We start from the raw sequence: 21,942 nt of genomic DNA on the forward strand, positions 1-21,942 counted from the left end.
AAAAATGCATGTCGAAGAGTGCGAGAAAAGGGAAGACCGCGAAGAAAAAAAGTCAAAAAACAAATTAAAAACTAAAAATGGCAAAGAAAAAAAATCGTCGTCCATCATACATCGTCTCAAGCTTTCGTCGAGGCTAGGTACAAGATGATGTACGAACGATCCCGGGATGGTGCGGAGAGCTGGAAAGATACTTGCCTGGTCCCCAGCAGCAGGAGTAAAACAGCAGATGAATGATGGCGAAAGTGATAAAGACGGCGCCGGCTTGATGTTGCGACGAGGTGATGAGCTCGGGAGGCGTATCTTTAGGTGCTGTCTTGTAGTGTCCGACAAAGGCGACGATGAAGGCACAGGCAGCTTCGCAAGCGGCGCCGATGAGGAGGAGCGGTCGACGACCTAGCTTTTCGATAGCGATGAGGGCGGGAACGGTGGCGACGAGCGAAGCAGAACCGAGGATGAATTGCAGCTGGAAGGGGTCGAGCGGAAGTGCGAGGGTGGAACTGAGGAGGGGCAGGTAGTAGTAGTAGAAGTTCTGACCGTTGAGCTGCTGCAGCGTTTGAAGCATCATACCGTTGATGGTACGCTTCCACATCTGGTTCTTGGGCGAGAAGCAAACGAGGTAGGAGCCGAGGTAGCTGCGACCGGCAAAGATGTGGTTCTCCTCGTCGATGCCCTGCTTCATCTCGGCAAGCTCGGCCTCCATCCACTTGTCGCCACGTGGCTGACCGTTGATGGGCTGGAGGGTGACGTCGCGCATATCGGCCATGATCTCGCGAGCGCGAACGACGTCTCCGTTCTTGAGGCAGTAGCGAGGCGATTCGGGAAGCAAGAGCATGAGCGAGAGCATGAAGACACCCCAGAGCAGCTGGAGTCCGACGGGGATCTTCCAACTGGCATTGGAGGTCTTGAAGTTCTGAGTGGCCCAGGAGATGCCGTAGGAGATGAAGATACCAAAGATGATGAGCAGCTGGTAGCACGTCACCATGGCACCACGAACGTGCTTGGGTGCGGTTTCGCCCAGGTACAGAGGGCAGAGACCGGAAAGCGCGCCGACTCCGAGACCGGCGAAGGCTCTGCCCACGGCGAATTGGTGCCAGCTGCTGATGGTGGAGGTCTGAATGATGGCACCGACGGTGAAGGCGGTAGCCCAGGTGATCATCGACGGCTTACGACCGAAGAAGTCAGAGACGGGAGCTTGGAGGAGAGCGCCGACAAAGGTACCGATGGAGAGGGACGAGTTGATGATGGAGATGCGTCCGTCTGGCAGCGTGCAGCCTTCAGGTCCGCAGTTGCCGAAGACTTTGATGAAGGGCTGCATGATGAAGCACCCAGAGATGACTCCGATGTCGTAACCGAAGAGGAAGCCACCGACGCAGATGGTGATGGCGAGGATCTGGGCACGACGAGTCATGCGGGATGGCTTAGGAGCATCGTAGCCCTCGACCTGGCTGATGTCGACCTCGCCAGCGTGGATGACTTTGAGATCACTCTTTTCATTCTTGTACATGTCCTCGTGGGACGACGTCGAGGGAGTGTGGACCATGGCGGCGAATCGCTGCCAAACGACGGAGGCAGATCGGAAAGGAGGGGAGGCGACGGCGAGCTGTGGTTCTGTTGACACGCCGCTTGACGAGAGATATGCTGCCTTCGAGGGTACGAGGAGTGGGCCGCAAGAGGGTGGAAGGGGAATCGTGCGTTCGGCGAACACGGGGTGACAGCGGTGGGACGGATGAGGAATATATAGCCATCGTGGTCGTTGGCAAAGCAGCGGTGCGATGGGTGGCACATCGAGGATGTCGTCAGTCAGAATCGAGCGCAGTCGACAAAGTGTGGGGCTGAAGTGGGGCGGCGCTTCATGTGGTTGCATTGCAGAGTGGGGTGCGTGACCTTGAGATGTGGGCCCCACACACGAGGTCGAAGCTACGAGATTGCCGGTTACGCAGCATAGGAACGAAACGCCATCATCGTACAACAGCCTGAGGGAGTTTGCCGACGTAGGGGTCAAGGAGTTGGCATCGTGCTCGGATGCTGCACGCCAAAAGGGTTGCTGGTCGCACAACAGGGTGCTGCAACGTGTGATGCCGGCAGGATGTCACGATGGACCGCGATCTGCAACGTCTCCCCGCAAGGTGACGAACAGTCGGCTTCGACTGCAGAATCGGAGTTTCGGGAATCTTGCTCTTGAGTCTCAAGTACCGAGCATGACGACGGAATCGCTGTTCGACCGGTATTGGAGCGCGCAACAGCACAACTTGATCCGAGGCTCGGCTAACGCGCAAATCTGTAAGACTGTCTTAGCTCGAAGGCGGAGGACCGACCCCCGCGTACAAACACGTTGCCCCCGCAGTCGTCATTGGCTCTCGATACTGGATGTTCGTGCAGCCTTTGCTGCATTTGCGGAGATCTCCTCGTCGCGGGAGCGACGTCTGAGATGCAACACCGCACAGCGCGAGCGAGTCGTCGATGCCGAAAACGTTATATCCAACCTTGGTCGTCAGATGCCCGCCATTCGCCTTGCACTGGACCATATCGCCCCTCTGTCGCGAGCGTACCTCGCTTGCCCTGAATCAGCCTTTCAAGACCCTCGCGCTAGACCAGGTCCCAGCCTCGTGGTGGCAGGAACGTTCTCCGTGGAGGGTACGTTTGGTCTTAGTTCCTTCAAGGTTTTGTCGCAGGGCGCTCTGCTCAGACCCGCTGGCCGTGTGAGCATATAGCGGAGATCGAATGATTTGCAAGGCTTCTGTCGGGAGATTCGAGCTTCTTTCGAGACAAAAGGGATCATCGAGCAATTGCCGTTGAATCGTTCCACCACTTGGAGCTCCGATCTGCCGCCGACGCGTGCTACCTCCTTTCAGTCCCATTTGTCAAGTCGCTGTTCCGCTATCAGTATCACTGAGCAAGGTGCTTTGCGTCCTCTTCCTATCGCATCACATTATCTAAGACCTCAAGCACTGATGAAAAGCCTTCATTATGGGGTGTGCAAGTAGCCGGTTTCTCGATACCTTCGCCTCGTAGGAATGAAGCGAGTACTTCGTCGCAGGCGCTGCATTGTGACGATGCTATTCTTGAAAGCGCCTAATACCTTCTCTCTTTCGTTTTTCGCGTTGGCATCTTGGCTGACCGGTAATCTCCTTTTCTTTGGTCCAGCGAACGCGGTCTACGCATTTGACCGGCAACTCTGTCTCCTCGTCTTCTCCTGCTCAATGACCTCGGCTCGCGACACGGTACTTTGGCCCCTGGTCCAGTAATGCTCCTTTTCGGCAATCTCTGTGTGACTGTTCTGCAGTTTACGTACTCCGATGTCGAAGCTACTTGCCGCTCTTCCCTTACATAGCCCTCGGTGTCTGCCGGTTCTCTCGGCTTTCTCCTTTCCTGTGTGAAATCTTCTCTGAGGACCCAATGCGCCGGGCATATCCGTTTCATAGAGCGTGCTTGGTATGTGATGCTAAGCGTCCTACCATCGTCCTGAATCCAGGCTGGAGGTATCACGGGCCGAAGGGCTCCCGATCCATCCGTATCGTCCAGATCACACGCTTCTAGTGTACAGCATTGGACAAGCGATTGGACATCTGCCACTTCCTGCTAGGGCAGTGAGAAAGGAAGTGCGCAAGGTCATCATCGTGACACCGTTCTCATGCTGACACGCCGCATCTGGGCGACTGCAGCACTTCCAGCATTCGCTGCTTGGAGTCTAGACAGTGCCATTGCCTTCGAAAGTGTGTGGAAGGACCTAGCTGTCGGCTGTAAGGTGGACAGCTTTGCGAAGGGTCGAGCGTGGATGCAACGCCCGGATTGCACATCGCGAGTGGGACGTTGTGCTCGGCCTTGTTTGGTCAAGATCTTCCCTTCAACCAAAGATCGGACCATCTACTGGATCGATGCGGGGCCATGGTGTTCACATGAGCCATGGCAGTCCGCAAATCTGCGACAAAGGCCGACCAACACCGCTCGACAGTGCGAACATGCACGGCAATTGGAACCAGCTTGTCGCCTGGCGATCACCATGTGCAATCTGCATGCTCGAAAAGAGGGTCATGTGCCGAACAACGGCGATGACTAGGTTGTCCCAGTGTTTGCAGTATCCACCTGCGGTCAGGGATCGCACTTGCTTGAAGGGCGCCACAGAAAATTCGCCGCGGCTTTCGGGGTTCGGAGATCTCTCCTGTCTCTGACATGGCTAAACTGCCGACGAACGGCTTTCGTCGGCGAATTTGCTCGGCAGTCTGTACGTCGAAACATCGTCTAGTCATCTTTCTTTTCATTATTATCTGTGGCGCCCCCACACTGAGAATGCACAGAATGCGGGGTCACGACACAAATATTCATCCGGCACTTGCTATATGTACGCTTGCTTTGCAGAGCATGCGCTACCTTGCCTAGAAGTCTGTGTCCACGCCAAGGCGATCTTCTCTTTGCTTCGCTTGTGATGCTTGAGTGGCAAATGTGCCAAGAATAGCAAGTCGTCTGGCAGGTCAGAAAGCAACCTATAAGACGCAAACCGCTTGTTGTAAGCCTCCTTGAACTCGCAGAATCTCTTTGACACATTCCACATCGCAGGCAAGAACAAGCAGCAATGTTGTCGAATCAATGGGCAAAGCTCGCAGCGATCGTGGCACTGCTTCCCAGCTTGTCGCTTGCATTCCCAAGCTCGAGAGACTTCGACCTAGAGTCGTCATCTCTCTTCTCCAGAGACTACATTCAGCCTGACATCGACAACACACAAGAGTACCCGTTTTCACCGAGCCCAGCGCCAAAGAGCTCGCGATGGCCAAAAGGACTCCATTTCGCGGTCGACTACTATCCAGCGCAGTGGCCCGACTTTCTGTGGGCCGACGATGCAGCAAAGATGGCAAACGCTACGTTGTCCTATGCTCGAATCAGCGAGTTTGACTGGGCGATTCTCGAGCCCACCGATGGCAACTACGACTGGTCAGTCCTCGATCGATCTATCGAGGCGCTTCACCAGCAAGGTGTCAAGGTGATCCTCGGTACGCCTACTGCGACACCGCCCATCTGGGCTGTGAAGAACTACGACATCCTCGGCGCCGATGCTCAAGGTCGCCAAAGGAGGTTTGGCTCGCGCAGACACTACTCGTTCTCGTCGCCTGACTACCGAATGCTTTCAAAGCGTTTTGTTGAGGCAATGGCCAAGCGATATGGTAGCCACGAAGCCGTCGCAGCCTGGCAGATCGACAACGAACTTGGCTGTCACGGAACAATCCGCACATACGACAAGAACGCGCGCAAGCGATGGCAAGAATGGCTCAGCGACAAGTACAACAACAACATCACACTCTACAATAAAATGGAAGGTCGTGTCTTCTGGTCTTCCACGTATCAGTCGTTCGATCAAATCGATCTTCCCATGCTCGAGGTAACCGAGAGCAGTCCCGCTGGAAGACTCGACTTCTACCACTTTTCATCTGACATGGCTATCGAATACGCTAAGGATCAAGTTGATCTCATTCGCAAGTACTCTGACAAAGCGGTCACAACGAATTTCATGGGCGCGTTCCTCGACTTTGATCACTTCAAGCTGGCTCGAGAGAGTGGGTTGGACCTTGCCACGTGGGATTCGTACCCACTTGGCAATACTGAACAGTTCTCGTGGGTTTCGGACGCTGATAAGATTAAATACGGCAGAACCGGTACGCCCGACTTCCAGGCCTTCCATCACGATCTCTATCGAGGTGTAGCTGGCGCAGCTTACAACAAGACAGCAGGACCTTTCGGCATTATGGAACAACAGCCAGGGCCGGTGAATTGGTGTTCAACGAATCCAAGTCCCAAGCTCGGCATGGTTCGACTCTGGCAGCACGAGACGTTTGCACATGGAGGAAGCATGTCGAACATCTTCCGCTGGCGCGAGGTTCCCTATGCTCAGGAGCAGATGCACGCTGCTATGCTCCGTCGTGACAACGTTCCCGACCACGCCTACCTGGAGCAGCAACAGGTTGTCCACGAAGATTTGCCCAAGATGGCTTCACTGTTCAAGTCGGCTACGGGTAAGCGCGATGTGGCCGACAACGCGCCGATTCAGACCAGTACCGAGGGGCAAGCGCAGGTTGCTTTGGTGTTCGACTACGCTGCTCAGTGGTTGATGGAGTCTGAACCTCAGTCCGGAACATGGGATGTGGACATGGAAGGATTCCAGGATCCATCGATGCAGTACTTGCCACTCGTTCTCAACTGTTACACTGCTTTGCGCCGATTGGGACTCAACATTGATGTTGTTGGCCCCACCACCCCTCTCGACGGTTACAAGATGGTCGTCGTTCCGAGCATGCCCATCATCAGCAAGGAATTCGTCGAGACGTGGTCTTCCTACAAAGGCTTGACCGTGTTTGGTCCTCGGTCGGCATCCAAAGTGGCAGCGCTTTCGATTCCTGATGGATTGCCGCCGAGCAACGGACCCGTTCGAGATGTATTGCCGATGAAGGTGGTCCGGGTGGAAACCATCAAGGAAGGCTTCGGCGACATGATCTCTTACGACGGCAGGCAGTACAACGTCTCTGGTTGGGTCGAGTGGATCGAATGCGATCGCGATGGAAAGAACGCTTCAGTTCCGATCGATCAGTCCGCAACTTACTACGGGTACCGTAATGGAGCTCCTGCTACCTGCGGCAACAAGGATGGAGATAAGGAGACCCACTACGTTTCAGCGTACACACCGGTCGAGTTCCTCGTTTCCTACCTCGGAGATATGGCAGGCAAGGCAAACGTACAGACCATCTTCGGAGCGACACCTCAGGGCAGCAAAACGGATTTGGGTATCGATCTGCGTTTCAGAAGGAACGGTAATGCGCTGTGGGCGTTCAACTACGGTCCAGAAGAGATCGAGCTTCCCGCAGCTCCGCAGGGAGCAAGTTTGTTGGTCGGCGGCGAGAACGGCAAGATTGAGCCCACTGGTGTTGCCATTTGGAGCCTCGAGTAAGCGCAATTTGACGTGGCTCGGCCCATTGAATCTATCCGTGATTGGTGTCCGTGCTGCTGCTTCCTCTTTGTGATCCAGCTGGCGTGAGTCTCCTGTCTGACTACGTGAGATCAGTTTACCTACGGGCCGAAGTCCCATTTGAGCTGACCTACCTTGAGTTTCCTTCGTCGCTGATGCTCTCTGCTCGGTATGCGAGGACTGTTCAAGAAGCCGGGTGCGAGTGACAGGTATTCATGTTTCGTCTCTGCATTTCACGCAGGTTGCGATGACCAAGAGGACTCTTTTCAAGAGCACACTCGACTGAGCCTTTCACAACATGCAGGCGCTGCTGTCACTCGTACGAAGCACGAATGGCTACCAGTCTGTGCAGTGAGACTGAGACATGAAGCGGAGAGCGAACTCGTCTACTTCGCAAACATTTCCCATCGAAGTGCTGTTTACAAGATTTTGACTAAAGTGTGGCGAGAGATCGAAGATCTCAAGGCATCACTGGACCGCTCTAGCCGACTGGCATCAAAGTCGAATCGTTGCGAAAATGTTTTGGAGCCAAAGGCGTGGTGCCATCCTATGGAGCCAGATCGAATCACAGCTCATGACAGCTATCTTGAATGACGGGGTGGCCGAGAGGGTCCAGTAATGGCAGCAGTCAGCCATTCGAGTGGATTGTTGCTCGACAGCGACTGTGTGATTTGCCAAGTATCCCAGATCGTTGAAACTCACATAGAGTTTCAGCAAAAGAGTGGCACGCGTGAGGACGGATATGTTGGCCAAGGAAAAATGATACCCGCAGCAAATGATAAGCGGAAACGGTCGTCGAGACAGCTGACGGTAAGCCGCAACATGGGAGAGATTGCTTACTGTAGCCCTTATTGCATTCATTAAGCCTCAATCCTCCGTCTTCCTGCTATCGGCAAGCTCTACAGCTTTAAGTACGGCTTGTAGGGCGAGAGCCTCGATGCGATGGCAGTTAGAGCACACTCTCTTGGGACAGTCGGCTGGGCGGTGCGGCGGTATTGCTGAAGGGCATTTAGAGCAGGCATGGCCCCTTCCATGAAAGAAGAGTGGTGCAACGGGGGTTCCTGGCGAACTGACAAAGGCAGGCAACTGCGACAGCGATCTTCCTGGAATAAGCTTCCCGAGGATCCATACAGTGCCGGCAAATTTACTTTCTCCCAGGGTGACAGTACCATCGGCGTTGAGAGTTTGAGTCTGTGACATTTTGATCAAGAAGAACACCGGTTCGACAGCCCTCTTGACTACATCACAGATGCTGTTCATTAGGCTCTCGTGATTGACGTTGGAGCAGTGGCCGTCACTCTTCAGTATGGTGTAGTCGGCAGTCCATCGTGGAAAGCCTGCGATCAGCTTGCACTTGACGTCGCCAAGCCAAATGGACTCTAAATGGATTGCATGATTGAACTTCGTTTCGCTGTCAAAAGCAATGACTATATAGGTCCCACGTCCAGTGTTTGGAAGAATGCGGACATCGGATTCTCGCACGTTTGGAATGCCGAGCTGTTCGAACTGTTGCCTGACCTGAGCTTTGACCGAGGAATGATCCGACGGCTTCGGCTTTGGACCTAGGATTTGCCACTTGGTGGTGAGCGGATTCTGCATGTCGGAATGCTCGGGATCAGGTATGTCCTGGATCACTTCAGCAGGACAGATATCTTCCTTCTGTGCCCGAAAGCGACACCACAGGAAAAGGTAAACGGGCAAAAGCGGCTGTCGGGTCTCGGCATTTCGTAAGACAGTGGTAGGTGCCTTAGGTGCCATCTCGGGGCCGCTTGCATCCTCGTGCTTGCCTTCGTCTGGCAGAACAGCCGCAGTTGGATTTGTAATGCCAGGCTCTTGTTCGGACGATCTAATGGCGCTTGTCGCAGAGCTATAAGGCGTGGAGACGAACTCAATGAAGTTCTTGCCTGTCTGACAAGACAGGTCTTCCGTATTCAATTCGATTTCTATCTCAGTATCTCGTGGTTGCGGTGAGTCGTGATCATCAGTTGATCGATGCCCTTTCGCCCCGAGATGAGGAACCAACGGTGTCGGCGACGTCTCGTAGTTGCCCAAGGGCTCTACACGCTCGGTGTATGGTTGCTGTCCCACAAGCAGGCACCCTTCATCTTTATCAGAGCCGTCACCTCCAGAGTGTCGCTGTCGATCATTGCGTTCAGAGATGCTGGACATGGCGCTGGCTGGGCGCTTGCTGGAGCCATTTGTTTCCAGCAGCAGGAAATCGAGGAGCTGTGAGTCAAGTGTCTGAGAAGCGTTCATGGCGATGGAATGTCGGTGGTAAGAGTAGAACTGTGTGTTGGTGAGATTTGGATTGAAAGTCGTTGTGTTGTCAAAGAGCTGATGTTGGATGAGATCCTGCAGGACGAAGCCAGACGTGGGTGCTGAGTGAATCCTATTTATTTGATCACGAGCTAGAGGGCAGTCCGTTTTGCACGTTTGCGTGTTCTACAAACAGCTATGACGGGCGGCTGCAGCGCATGCACTTGCCACCAGCACGCAGCTGTCTTTCCGAGGATCCGTTCGGGGACGAGTCACAGGGCCCGGTGTCCAGCGCCCACCCTAGTTTGCGACTGAGCTTTACGACGACATGCCTGCAGGGTCCATGAGAGTGACGAGAGCTTGACATGGCAACAACTTCCTAGTGCAAAAGCGGAGCCGCAGCATCTCGAACCCGAGAAACGGAGGGTGAACCCCACTTCATTTTGCCACCTGCATTGGTCCCACCAGGCGATCTCCGAGTTCCTTTGGCCCGAATCCTGCCCGAAGGTCATATTGGAATGCGGAGATGCGGGGACGTGGGCTACAGGATGCAGTTGCGGGACGCCGAGAAGCGGGATGTGGAGGTGGTGACCGAAGGCGCATTTGACAACGCTCGTTGCAACGTGAGGTGTCGTAGGTGCGCTGCTGACCATGACAACCACCTGCAGACTGATCGTGAACCGATCTTGATGATTGCGACCAGGACTGCTGCTTCTTGCAGCGGTTTCATACCGGTATTCGCTTCAGATCAATGTTGTCACCTGGAAACATCGTTCCTGTGCATGCGGCCATCCTACTATGATTTCCTATTCATTTGATTCAGTCTAGATTCGACGTTGTGCAGTGACAACTCCGATCTGACGCCACAAAGTCACCAAGACCCGATGTCAAGACAACCTCAAGGGGACGCCTTTGAGTGATATGCGCTCAATTTCTTATGCTGCTAAGCGGACAATTGAACTGAAGCGACACAAAGATAACTAGACGCGACGGAAGATGAACAGATCGGTGCGATACGGATACTCCCAGACACCCTGTTCCTTGTCGATCCACTTCCTTCCCAGCTGCTCGTCCGAAGTGTTGTTGAGATAGTCCGAGATATCCTTGACCAGCTCATCCTGCTTGTCCTTCGGCAACACTGAGATGTATGACTTGGAGAGAACTCTGTCCAACACACCTTGGAGCGTTGTCGGGATGGTGCGATGGTAGTGTCGCGGCTCATCGGCCTTGAAGTGACTTGCAAAGGTCGGCGCCTTGTACATGGCGTGCCAGTACATGTGCCTGTACTGCGGAGTGTTGTCTTCGTACTTCTCGTAGAGGTCTCGAATCTGGGCCACCCAAGGAGCGGCTTCGCGATCTTCCAAGTTCCAGATGAGAGCGAGGATTCCGTCTGATCGAAGCGCCTTTGCGGCTTGTCCGAGTGCAGCATCCCAATCTTGGCACCAGTGCCAAGCCTGAGCCACAACGACAGCGTCGTTGCCTGAACCGGCGTCGAACGACTCGAAAGCACCATCTTCAATCGTGATGCTGCTAGAAGGCGAGAGAAGACCTTTGTCTTGGAGCTGCTGCTTGAGCGAGTTTGCGCCGGAGGCAATGGCAGACTCAAAGTGGGAGCGCATACCAGCGGATGGTTCGATGGCAGTCAATGACGCGATGCCGGGAGGTGGAGTGCCATCGGCTGAAGTGGAAGTGGCAGCAGCAAGCAACATTCGTGTTGCAATGCCAGTCCCTGCTCCGAGCTCGACAATGCGCAACGGAGATGGAGAGCTCGAATTGTTAGCCTCGGCGATGATGGATGCGATCGCAGCAGGAGGGTAGGATGGTCGTGCACGATCGTAGAGACCCGATCCACCTGAAGAGTCGAAACCGCTGCGTGCGATCTTGTGCATGGCAGAGCCTTCAGAGGGTGCCTGCTGCTGCGCTACGCTGGTCATTGTTGCTCGTTGAGTGGTTAGAGCTTGGGGTCGAATGAGTGAGGAGCGAGGTAAAAAACAAGATCGAATCTGTCTAAAGGTGTTGCAAAGTGCAGTTGTCGTCGTCATGTGCTTGCTGTCTGACTTTTGTGTTCTGGTACCAGGCGAACGTTTGCTATTTTATACCAAGAAGGAATCGCTCCAACAGCGGCTGAAGCGGTCGATGCTGCTGTCGCGGAGAAGGCAAGTCGATTTGCACAGGCGATATGTGGAAATACGATGGGGGATGACTCCAAAGGAAGCTTGACCGGGCCGGCGGAAAGCAACGTTGGGGCGGCAGACGCGATGGTTTGTGCGAGCTTCTTGCCCACGCTAACTCTTTGGCTCAACTCGACAGCACCGCGTGGGGGAATTGGAACCAAAAAGCTGGGCCAATTTCCGTGGATTGCCTACGGCGGAAGTGTCGGCTTTCCATGCCAGTTTTTCTTGGTCTGTTACACTTCATAAATCCACAATTAGGTGTTACAGCCAAACAGGGTCCAGTTGCGGAATGACGTATCGAAACCGAAAAAGCGCAACGCTGCGTCACCTGCCATTGACGAGATTTGGTCTTGCCAAGCTGTCAAGATGCCCTAGCGTGGCATCCCATCCTCGGAGTCGGGATCCTGCGGTCTCACCGGCAAAGTGTGTGCATCGCCGACTCGTGGCAAATCTTCAGCGAGCACAAGTGGTTGGGCATGTGACTCCATTGCACATGTCGAATGAAGGGATGAATCCATTCATCTCAATGTTCGACCACCATCATCCGTCCTTTAAACCAAGAACTTCAGTCAAGCTCGAAACACCAACTTCGTCTCTCCATCCTACATCCTCAAACCTCGAATCAAGATGCCGTCCGTCCATGTCAACCATCGCATGCACCAATACACGCTCATCCCCAGGGTGCTCTACCTTCGCCGCTGGGGCATGAAGCGATGGTCCTTTGCCCTCGGTCGAAGCGGAAGGATCAGCGTTGATCCCTGAGCAGCTTCGTCCAACAGAATGGGCTCTGCACATACCGATCATCAACGCAGATCGTTCGTCTCTCTTGCTTGGGAATCCCGAACAAGCCAATCCCTCGTCCGAAGAGGTTCTGCTCGGATCGTCAAAGAGCACCTCTGGTCGCATCTATCCAATCATCTTCACACCTTTGTATACCCGCTTGAAATCTTCCGTAAATCAACCATGACCGAGAATGATTAGTCTGTGCAGTGCCACCAATGGGGTGATCCCTCTCCAGTCTCGCTAGAGATACGGCACAGACCCCCACTCAAGCCCGGCGAATACCTCACGACAGGTCAACCACGCCGGGTGCTCGTAGTTTCGAGCGCACAAATACAAGCAAGCAAGCAAGCAAGCCAATTGGCCCTGGAACTTTCTACAGATTTACTTCCTGAACAACATCGCAGCGCACCACGGCTCTGCGTGATCTTGTCTCAGTATTCTTATCATGATCTACTTTGTGACTCACAGTGAAGCTTTGTCTTTCCCGCAGGTTGTCAGGTTGCCCAGGTCGATCTCTGTCCTATTCGAAGCATGTCTTATATTCCAGCGTGAGCTGTCGTTCACAGGCCGCCAGACGAACGTCCGGCGTTGAACCTTCAATGTGCCACGTACAAGCGATCTGCTGATGAGCAACGTTGGCTCAAGACTTTTGAGTTTGTTTTAAAAGTCTCTGCCGCGCCTTCCCGACATCCTCCTTCTGAACAGCTGGGCACGGTTGTAGTAGCTAGAAATGGATTCACGCACGCCGACGCTCGAGTGTGCTGGTGAGTGAGTGTCTCTCGACTTCGACTCCATTGACACATCGAAGTATCTAAACTCACGATCATCAATCCTCGTTGTTGCGAGCCATTTTTTTGACCACTTTTTCCTGTGGGCTTTTTCAGCCGACCAATTTTCTCTTTCCTGAGCTTCATGCCGAGTGACGAAATTCCGACAGACGTCAGACCCTGGACCCTCGCACATGCTCGTGCAGCTCTCGTCCAACACGGCGCTGACTAACTTTATTCACTTCCATGTATGTAGTCCCATCTCATCGACCGACACTTCTTGGATCAGCAGTTCCATCCAGCAGATCTTGACATCACGCCTTCATCACCTTCGACAGGACCAAGTCACGAATGAGCCCGCTGTACGAATACCACGAGCATCACAAGTCTTCACGGCCTGTCTAGCATCTGATTGACGAGCAAGCTTCTTTCTCGCTTTTTGTCTACCGCCAGAATGGGTCTCGAGCTTGAGATCACCACGCTCAATCTCCTCTGTACCGCCTTTGGTCTCTTCTTCCTCCCATATGGTACTTTCTCGTATCTCATCAAAGAGCGTCTCTTCCTCGGCGAGGCGCCGCTTGCCGTGCTCATCGGTATCGGTTTGGGTCCCTATGGTCTCGGTGGCATCTTCAACTGGGCTTCCAAAGAAGTCGCCATCGACGAGATCTCCCTTGGACTATGTCGAGTCGTCATCGGAATCCAGCTCACGCTGGTCGGTGTGCAGCTTCCGTACAAGTACCCTTGGATCGAGCTGCGCAGTCTGGTAATTTTGCTCATCCCTATCATGACGGTCATGTGGCTCGCAACCACGCTCTGCATCTGGCTCGTCATCCCATCGCTACCGGTTCTGGCAGGGTTGGTGATTGCGACTTCTGCTACACCTACCGATCCGGTTCTGTCGAATGCGATCGTTAAGGGCGCCTTTGCAGATCAGTACGTTTCTCCACGCATTCGTAACTTGATCTCGGCAGAGAGTGGAGCCAACGATGGCTTTGGCTACCCTTTCCTCTTCCTCGCTGTCCATCTCCTCAAGTACGAGAGCACAACTCAGGCTCTTACAGCGTGGATCTTTGAAACCTGCCTGTATACTGTCGGAGGTGCCATCGTTTATGGCATCGTAGTGGGCTACGTCTCTCGAAAACTCATCGAGTTCTCCACAGATCGCAACCTGATTGACAAGGAAAGCTTCTTGCTCTTCGGTTCAGCCATGGGTGTTTTGATCATTGGATCAGGTGGAGTGCTACAGATCGACGATTTGCTGGCCGCTTTCGTCGCAGGAAATGCTCTCTCATGGACCGATTTCTACAGGGAGCAGTGCGAGGAATCGGAAGTGGACAACAGTCTCGACCTGCTACTCAATCTCGTCTTCTTCAGCTTTCTCGGCGCTACTATCCCATGGAATGCCTTCAACGACCCCGACAACGGAATCACACCAGGACGGCTAGTGCTCTTGTGCATCCTCGTGCTCTTGTTCCGACGACTGCCGGCGATGCTAGCATTCTACCGCTACGTTCCGACACTTCACGATGTCTCGGAAGCATGCTTTGTAGGGTACTTTGCTCCTATCGGTGCCGGTGCGCTGTTCTATCTCGGCGTCATCTTGGACGAGTTCAAGCCAGAGGACCCTTCACCTGTAGCGGAACGTATTCGAATATTGGCGAAACCGATCACGTATGCGCTCATTCTGTCTTCGATCATCGGCCACTCTCTCGCCATACCGTTGGTCAAGATCGCGTTCAGTTACTTTGACGTCAAATCGATCAAGCTTGCTGGCGAGTCTGATTCGGAAGACGATGGTAAGGAAGAGGATGATGAGAGCGATGGAGAGTCTCTAGGCGGGGACAGCGATGCCGACGGTGCGGATGAGGCTGTTGGTTCTCGCGACTATGCTCGACCTGTTCGCAATGGAAGGGAGGAGGAGCAAACGGAGAATGCGTACGAACGAGGAGCGCATCTCGATCCACGTCAATCGCACCGCTCGACCGATTCTCGACGCAGCTCGCGTGCAGACAGCGAACATTCGGGGTCGTTCCAACATTCGAGCGTGCATCGTCCGGAGCACCATCATCGCACGAGTCACAGGGAAGATGAAGAGACGAGCGGCGCGTATCACAATGACGGATCTTGGGACGACCACGCTTCGTGGCGCGTGTCGAGTGGTCACAAGTTGGGTCCGCATCATCGGTTGAGGAGGAACGAGCAGACGGGTCTGCTCGAATTGGATCCGCGAGTGTATACAGTGGACCATGGAGCGCCGTCGCACTCGCGACGACGTGGCGGTGGGGGTGGAAGGGCGAGGAGTGGCAGTCGGGTGAGGACTGGGCGAGGGAGCGGGGACGATTCTCAGGGGTTGCTGGAGGAGGGCCGTCGTCGGATAGGGTATGGCGCTTCGTATGGTAGCACGGACGATCGCTGAGGCAAATTGCTCTTTCTGTCAGAATCGTCGGTGCATGCGAAACCAAATGATGTACAAGTGCTTGCCGAAATGCGTGTCCTCTGCTCCGGGCTACAATGGTAAAAGGTGGCAGCCTAGCAAGCCTCTTCCCCCCCAACCTGCTCTCGGCGTCAGCGTCAAGCTGATGACATCGCCACTTCTCCTCACTTGAATCTGAATGCTTGTTCCATCCACCACGACACCCGGTGCTGCCAATGCCGTCAGACCCTTTTCTGCTGTGATCGAGCCGAACTTGACGAATTCATCGCCGGGGAACAACCCTGCTGACTGCGCGGGGCTGTTTTCCGCTACCGAGTTGACCTTGGCGAACGCCTTCAACTGCGGTGATGTCCCGCAACTCGATCCCGCTGAAATTGATGTTGATTGCACTGCATCGCCGTTGATCGCCAGCTCGAGCAATTTAGCTACGCGATCTCGTAGCGCTTTGGAGTCGTTCCGCAGCACGTTGATGCGTTGCTTTGCCGTTCTAATGGCCATCAAGTCCTTGTTAGCCAAAGGAAAGCCGTGTGCGTCGATCAGAGGTGTGGTCATGGTGACCTGGTTGGATGTGAGGACGGTGATGTGGCGGGAGATGTCCGAATCGAGTCGTGAGGACAGTTCGAGGAGGGTTTTGGCTTCGGACCGCGCAGCGGGGGGTGAGGTTGGGAGTGGAAGCAGGAGGAAGGGACTGACATCGGTGTCCGGAGTGTCGTTTGTCGAGGTGTTGTGGATGTCGAGGTTGAGATCGACTGACATGGTGTCGATGGTGCGGCGGGTGGGACTGATGAGGTGATTGGAAGAATGTAATGATGGCAAGAAGAAGGAGCAAGAATGCTGAGCAAGAATGGTTTGAGCGTCGTGGATTCTGGGTCGAATTTCCTGGTGTTGTGGCTCAGCAGAGCTTAACACGACATCATCTGAATCGACTTCGGTTGCCTGTCAACAGTCTCACCAGGTCGGGACGAGGTCCTCAAAGTGTACATCCTGTCAATGATTGCAGATGGTGATCCAGAGTCTCAGCAGGGTCGGGATGGATGGATGCCGGTAAGGTGTACTGAATGGTCAGGGTTCATGACAAGAATGCCAAGGCCAAAGTTTCGAGCTGTGCAGATGGAAGATGACGACCCGACTTCCACAAAGTCGGGCCGGAGAAATTTCGTGCATAAAGCGATACGCTGTGCATTTCCGCTTGTTCGAATGCCGGACCTCCACTACGCTTACCGATACCTCGTTGTTCGTACAAAAAGCAGTGCTTGCAACGGCAGCTGCCTTTATCTTTCAAGATCATCTCCTCCTGATTAGCACTTCCTCTTCGAATCTGGATGGTGAGCAGCATGTCCGGCTTTTTGTCCTCCACCGCGACGTTGCTCGGTAGGACAATCTTGTCCCCGGTCGCTCCGCACTCCTTGTTCGCAGTCAATGTCGAGTATTACAAACCAGCCAGCTCTTCCTCTTCCAAAACATCACCTTCCTCATCCTCGCCAACGATAGAAACGCTCCTCGCAGCAACCGAGACCCTCGACACAGCCAAAAATCCGACTTTCAAGCCCACACCATGGCTCTCCACCGGTCACTTGCAGACCATCTACTCGGCAGTTGGAAACTTTAGCCAGATCGATGCAGTCGAATTCAAGCGCAGAGTGTTCCTCACCCCAGACGGCGGTACTGTAGGACTCGACATAGCACCGCCTGCTTTAGCTCCTTCAGAAGCCGAGCTGAAGTCCAGCTCGCACCCTGCAGCTGATGGTCTGCCCACAGTCGTCTGCTTACACGGTCTTACGGGCGGCAGTCACGAAAGCTACGTCCGCAACTGCTTTTCCCACCTCACCAAACCCACGTCGCAAGGAGGGCTGGGATATCGAGGTATCGTAGTCAACTTCCGTGGATGTGCAAACGTGCCCGTCACTTCGCCGCAGCTCTACTCTGCTCTCAAGATCGCTGACATCCGCTCCGCACTGCTGTTCATTACCAAGCTCTATCCGAGTTCGCCGCTGGTAGGGATTGGATTCTCACTCGGAGCAAATGTGCTGGGACGCTATTTGGGCGAGGAAGGGGATAACACACCGCTCTTGGGCGGCGTTATCGTGGGAACACCATTCGATCTGAAAGCTGGTGCGGACGAACTCGATTACGGTGGCTTCCTCTCGCAAAAGTATGCCATGGCGATGGGTAACAATCTACAGCGAATGGCTCGCAAACACAAGGACACGCTTGCCCTCCATCCACCCTTCCGTGCCCTGCTCGATGATCTCTACGATGCTCCTCCGCAGCCCAAAGCCGAACTCGAATTGTACAAGCAGCAAGTCAAGAACGGCGGTCCTCGAGACGGTGAGCGAGCCATCATCAAGCGAGGGTCGTTGAAAGCAGCAGATCAAACCATGACTCGGTTCGTCGGCGGTCTCCCGAAACCGTACGGCGAGTTCCCATTCGAATCAGCCGACGACTACTACGACTACGGTGGTTGTGCGAACAACATCGCCAATGTGCAGAGACCGATGCTGTGTCTTTCGGCTGAAGATGATCCGATAGTTCCGAGCAAGATCTGGGATAAAATCCGCGCGGCGATCGGGAGGAAGCCAGATGGAACGCCGGTCGAGGACGATGCGGAGGCAAAGTACAACGAGAATGTGGTGTTGGCGTGGACAAAGGGGGGCGGGCATCTGGGATGGTTCGAAAGCATTCGACCGAGAAGATGGCTGTACAGGCCGACATCAGAGTTCATCAAGGCGCTGTTTGATCATACGTCGGACGAGGAAAAGGCAAGGATCAGGGCCAAGAGTCGATGGGCGCAGGAGCAGATCAAAGCCAAGGAGGTGCAAGTCGAGCTCATTCCGGTGGAAGCTTTGCCCGCTTACACGCTGCCTGGACAGGACGGACGTTCGAGCCGCTGGACCGACACTGAGATATCCTCGTCCAAGACCGATGCGAAGAGGGCTCTAGCAAGTGGAGCCGACTCGCCCGCTCGTGTAGCTGATCTGGAACGCAATCTGGCTTCAGGCGAGGCAGGTGCGGAAGACAGCCTGCTGAATCCTTCCGACACAGGCTTCGCCGCCAATGCCCCGCCGACCCCTGCTGGTGGACAAGTCAACGATGCGGAGCATTCGACGCTTCGCATGGCATGGCTTCTTACGCATCTGCTAAAAGAAGCACCGCTCGTTCATCCTCGTCACGCCACCTATGCACCGTACAAACAACCGAATGCGTCCGATGCCGACGAACGACGAAAGCTAGGCTGGGAGACGGTGACCATGACCATGTACACCGACAAAAAGCATCTCGAGGTTGGTTTCGCAGAGTTGGACCCAAACTCGCGCGTCGCGGGTGCGGGCGAGACGTTCAGAGGCGGCATCGATACCCCTGGTGGGAGCATGGAGCCGAAGCGAGGCTCGGTGCAGAAGGGAGGGAAGAATGTCATTGCCGGGTTGTAGAGCTGCCAAAGTCACGATAGAATCGATACGTGCATTGCTCGAGTTGGTATCTTTATGGTATGATGCAGTGGTATATTTGAATGGGTATCATGTGGTAGTGTTGCCGTGAACAGAGATGATGGGGGTGCCGACAGATCAGCGTAGCGGTCGTTCGCAACGCGTTTCGTCGTGTACATCACGACACCGTCTTGAGCAGTATCGATGACCGCAGCGGATGCAAGCCAGATCGCCGTGATATCCGCATATGCTGCAGTACTTCCGGCCTGGTTTCTGGGATGGTGCTGATCTGGCGCTTCTCCAATTGCCTCCTGTCTTACCGCCTAGCAGCGGCAATCTGCCCTGATCGATCAGCTCTTCAACCATGGAATGAAGATTTCTTCGGCCGCTGGCGAGAATCCGTTTCAGTTCGGCTTGATTCCTCCTCCTTTGAGCTAGACTCACTCCGGACGTTGCTGAGCCTGAGGTGGTGTCTGCTTCTCCTCCTGTTGTTGTTGCAGCGTCTGAAGCGACAGGTGTTGGTGAATCTAGTGAGGAGGTGGATGCAATCGGTGCGGAGGAAGACGAAGCGGTGGGCGCGTCGCGGTAGTTGATACGTTCGAGCTCATCCAGTCGACGACGAGCACGACGACGACGCGCATCGAGTTCCTTGGCTTGTCGTTCGCGCTCCTGCTCCTCGTTGAGTGCTTTGTTCTGTTGTCCTGTGATCGTTTGCGGTCGATTTGTTATGGGCCGCGATGCGACAGACCGTCTCTTGCGCAGCGAGACCGACGCCGACATTCTGTGTGCTGTTGTATGGGAGTCAAAGAGCCCGAGCTGGAGGCGATGCTCAGATGTGATGGTTGCAAAGAAGTACAATGGTCGAATCAGGGTTGGGAAGAAGTTGCACGAATCGATGAGCGAGTTCCGCAAAATCAGACAACATCATCTTGCCACAACGTAACATTTCCATTGCTCATAAAATTCTATTGCCCCCCAGAACGGCACCAAAGGGCAGACCACATCAGAAGAAAGCCAGCTGACGCTCGGTACCTGCTGCACCAACAACGCCGAACCATGCGAGCCCTGCTACAGCACCGGCAACAATGGTGACGGCAGGTGGACTCTTGAACCATTGCGTGGCCACAAATGCCGAACTGGCCACCACGCCCCAGAAAGGATCGGACGTCAGCGGACCGCTCTGACTTGTCGCTTCCACAGCGGCGCCACGTGCGGGAGTGTAAATGTATCCGACGAGGAATAACTGCCACACTGCAGTGAACACCAACCCCGTCGCAGAGGCATTGAGACCGCGAAGTGCAGATTTGGCGACCTCGTGCTTACGCCACGTGTTGTAGATCGGAAGCAGTGAGAGCTTAAGCAGCAGACCAGGTGAGAAGATGCCCAGCCAACCGATGAAAGCGCCAAGCGCAGGATTGCTTGGGACGGAAAGGACACCAAGATAGGCGGCAAAGTTGAAGTTGGGACCGGGAAAGGCTTGAAGGATGGCAAAGCCAAGCAGAAAATCTCGCGATTCGACCCAGCCGTTCTCGACGGTATAGCCTCGAAGGAGTGGAATGACGACTGGACCGCCGCCAAAGATGATGACCCCTGCGATCATCATGTCAGTGAAGAAGTCGAGGGTGCGCGGAGGTGAAGTGAGCTGGGATCGTGTGACAACGACGGCGACGACGAGCGTGATGAAGCCTGAAAAGAGAGCGATCGCGACAGTGCGGTTCAAGACCATGATAGGCGTACGACGGTCGGCTGCGGCAACGGACTCGGGCGTGTTGCCATTCGCAGCTATATTTGAACGATTGCGGTCAACATTGTGGGCAGTGCGTTGTCGAAGGGAGGTTTGCGCTGTGCTTGGCCCTGCCTGGAATGGCAGCTCTTGCACTGCTGGACCAGGTTGCTTCTTGTCCGTTGCATCATCGAGGGACGGCCTACGGTTGGAGGCGACAGGTTCAAGCTCTATGTCCTGAGTGGCGTCAGGTTGGATGTCGACCCGATTCTGCTCGCGATCTTTGGACCTAGCACTCTGCCTCTGAATCTTGGAAGAGACGGCTTGAACGATACGATGGCGAAAGTCATAAAGCAGAGTGATGAGACCACCTCCGAACACGAGCACAGGATACATCCAAGGTGCGTGGTAGCAAATACCGAATGAGGCAGAACCTAAAACCAGCAGTCTCGTGACTGGATCTGTGATGGAGGAATTGCTGAGCTGAAAAGCAGCGAGCGCGATGAGACCGACAGCTGAAGCATTCAGGCCGGTCAAGAGGCCCAGCACGATCGGCGGCAGTCGTTCGGGGAACTTCCTCACACCGGCGCCAAGAGTAGCCATACCGGCCGCGCCGGGAAGCGACCAGAAGAGGAAGGCAACAAGGCCCGCTAATGTTCCGTTGCGCGCGACAGCGATGGAAAAGGCGAGCTGGGTAGATCCAGGGCCGGGAAGTGCGTTGCCGAGCGAGAAGAGATCGGCGAATGTGGTCTCGTCGATCCAGGCCAGCTTGTCGACGAAGCGTTTGCGAAGGATGACAACATGGACGCCTGGACCACCGAAAGCCGTGAATCCGAGATCCCAAAAGTGACGTATGGTATCGGCGAGTCGAACGCTGAGCTTGAGAGTGCGACGGTCTTGATGTTCCGGCTCGAGCAGAGGCCCGCTCGATGCGTTGACCGAAGCCGCACGCACGGAGGATTGACCGGGTGTGTCCATGTTGGAGTGGTGCGAGCCAGACCGATTCATAACCGACGTCGCGACCATGACGAGCGCAGTGTCGGATGGTGTCGGCGTCCAAGCTGCTGCAGCGCACTGTACAACGTCAAGAAGAAGGAAGCAACCTCGGGCGGGGCTACAAAGGGTGCCCACCGAAGTGGACCCTGTCAGTTCCTTCAAGCACGTCTTGGCACACGTGGGATGTACAGGCAGTCGCCAACTTTAAAAAGAGTTCATCATCGATGTAAGACCGTCCCCTGTTCACAAATGCTGCATGTTAGACCGCTCCAACGTGATTTTGACTAAAGCGGCGAATGACGCAGATGGCTGAGTGAGTCCGCGTTAGCCGGGCTCGCTTCCATCCACAGTGCCAAACGACATTTTCGAGATGGTCGGACAAAGAGTTGACACTTCCGGAGTCGTCGCTGCAGGCACAGCTGTGTCACAAGCCAA

General features: G+C 54.7%; 11 protein-coding genes across 11 annotated transcripts; 5 read left to right on the top strand and 6 right to left on the bottom strand.

The window, feature by feature from the left end:
* Positions 1 to 133: 133 nt before the first annotated feature.
* Positions 134 to 1,864, bottom strand: PHSY_002054 (monosaccharide transporter; the record flags this gene model as incomplete). The annotated part of the gene is made up of 1 exon (XM_012332679.1): positions 134 to 1,864. One exon carries the CDS (start codon positions 1,862 to 1,864, stop codon positions 134 to 136), a length of 1,731 nt encoding a protein of 576 aa, XP_012188069.1.
* A 211-nt stretch (positions 1,865 to 2,075) lies between these two features.
* PHSY_002055 (hypothetical protein) lies at positions 2,076 to 3,245 on the top strand (the record flags this gene model as incomplete). The annotated part of the gene is made up of 2 exons (XM_012332680.1): positions 2,076 to 2,634; positions 3,145 to 3,245. The coding sequence occupies 2 exons, from the start codon at positions 2,076 to 2,078 to the stop codon at positions 3,243 to 3,245; spliced, it is 660 nt and encodes a 219-aa protein (XP_012188070.1).
* A 1,325-nt stretch (positions 3,246 to 4,570) lies between these two features.
* PHSY_002056 (glycoside hydrolase) lies at positions 4,571 to 6,931 on the top strand (the record flags this gene model as incomplete). Its single annotated transcript, XM_012332681.1, has 1 exon — positions 4,571 to 6,931. One exon carries the CDS (start codon positions 4,571 to 4,573, stop codon positions 6,929 to 6,931), a length of 2,361 nt encoding a protein of 786 aa, XP_012188071.1.
* Positions 6,932 to 7,816: 885 nt separating this feature from the next.
* PHSY_002057 (hypothetical protein) lies at positions 7,817 to 9,205 on the bottom strand (the record flags this gene model as incomplete). Its single annotated transcript, XM_012332682.1, has 1 exon — positions 7,817 to 9,205. The coding sequence occupies one exon, from the start codon at positions 9,203 to 9,205 to the stop codon at positions 7,817 to 7,819; it is 1,389 nt and encodes a 462-aa protein (XP_012188072.1).
* Positions 9,206 to 10,185: 980 nt separating this feature from the next.
* PHSY_002058 (hypothetical protein) lies at positions 10,186 to 11,139 on the bottom strand (the record flags this gene model as incomplete). The annotated part of the gene is made up of 1 exon (XM_012332683.1): positions 10,186 to 11,139. One exon carries the CDS (start codon positions 11,137 to 11,139, stop codon positions 10,186 to 10,188), a length of 954 nt encoding a protein of 317 aa, XP_012188073.1.
* Positions 11,140 to 13,123: 1,984 nt separating this feature from the next.
* On the top strand, positions 13,124 to 13,345 carry PHSY_002059 (hypothetical protein; the record flags this gene model as incomplete). The annotated part of the gene is made up of 1 exon (XM_012332684.1): positions 13,124 to 13,345. The coding sequence occupies one exon, from the start codon at positions 13,124 to 13,126 to the stop codon at positions 13,343 to 13,345; it is 222 nt and encodes a 73-aa protein (XP_012188074.1).
* A 38-nt stretch (positions 13,346 to 13,383) lies between these two features.
* On the top strand, positions 13,384 to 15,345 carry PHSY_002060 (Na(+)/H(+) antiporter; the record flags this gene model as incomplete). Its single annotated transcript, XM_012332685.1, has 1 exon — positions 13,384 to 15,345. One exon carries the CDS (start codon positions 13,384 to 13,386, stop codon positions 15,343 to 15,345), a length of 1,962 nt encoding a protein of 653 aa, XP_012188075.1.
* A 90-nt stretch (positions 15,346 to 15,435) lies between these two features.
* On the bottom strand, positions 15,436 to 16,119 carry PHSY_002061 (hypothetical protein; the record flags this gene model as incomplete). Its single annotated transcript, XM_012332686.1, has 1 exon — positions 15,436 to 16,119. One exon carries the CDS (start codon positions 16,117 to 16,119, stop codon positions 15,436 to 15,438), a length of 684 nt encoding a protein of 227 aa, XP_012188076.1.
* Positions 16,120 to 16,697: 578 nt separating this feature from the next.
* On the top strand, positions 16,698 to 18,791 carry PHSY_002062 (alpha-beta hydrolase; the record flags this gene model as incomplete). Its single annotated transcript, XM_012332687.1, has 1 exon — positions 16,698 to 18,791. One exon carries the CDS (start codon positions 16,698 to 16,700, stop codon positions 18,789 to 18,791), a length of 2,094 nt encoding a protein of 697 aa, XP_012188077.1.
* A 135-nt stretch (positions 18,792 to 18,926) lies between these two features.
* PHSY_002063 (hypothetical protein) lies at positions 18,927 to 19,568 on the bottom strand (the record flags this gene model as incomplete). The annotated part of the gene is made up of 1 exon (XM_012332688.1): positions 18,927 to 19,568. The coding sequence occupies one exon, from the start codon at positions 19,566 to 19,568 to the stop codon at positions 18,927 to 18,929; it is 642 nt and encodes a 213-aa protein (XP_012188078.1).
* Positions 19,569 to 19,791: 223 nt separating this feature from the next.
* Positions 19,792 to 21,537, bottom strand: PHSY_002064 (chromate transporter; the record flags this gene model as incomplete). Its single annotated transcript, XM_012332689.1, has 1 exon — positions 19,792 to 21,537. The coding sequence occupies one exon, from the start codon at positions 21,535 to 21,537 to the stop codon at positions 19,792 to 19,794; it is 1,746 nt and encodes a 581-aa protein (XP_012188079.1).
* Between the last annotated feature and the right edge of the window lie 405 nt (positions 21,538 to 21,942).

This window comes from Pseudozyma hubeiensis, assembly GCF_000403515.1.
Source record: "Pseudozyma hubeiensis SY62 DNA, scaffold: PHS21, whole genome shotgun sequence".
Lineage (NCBI taxonomy): Eukaryota > Fungi > Basidiomycota > Ustilaginomycetes > Ustilaginales > Ustilaginaceae > Pseudozyma > Pseudozyma hubeiensis.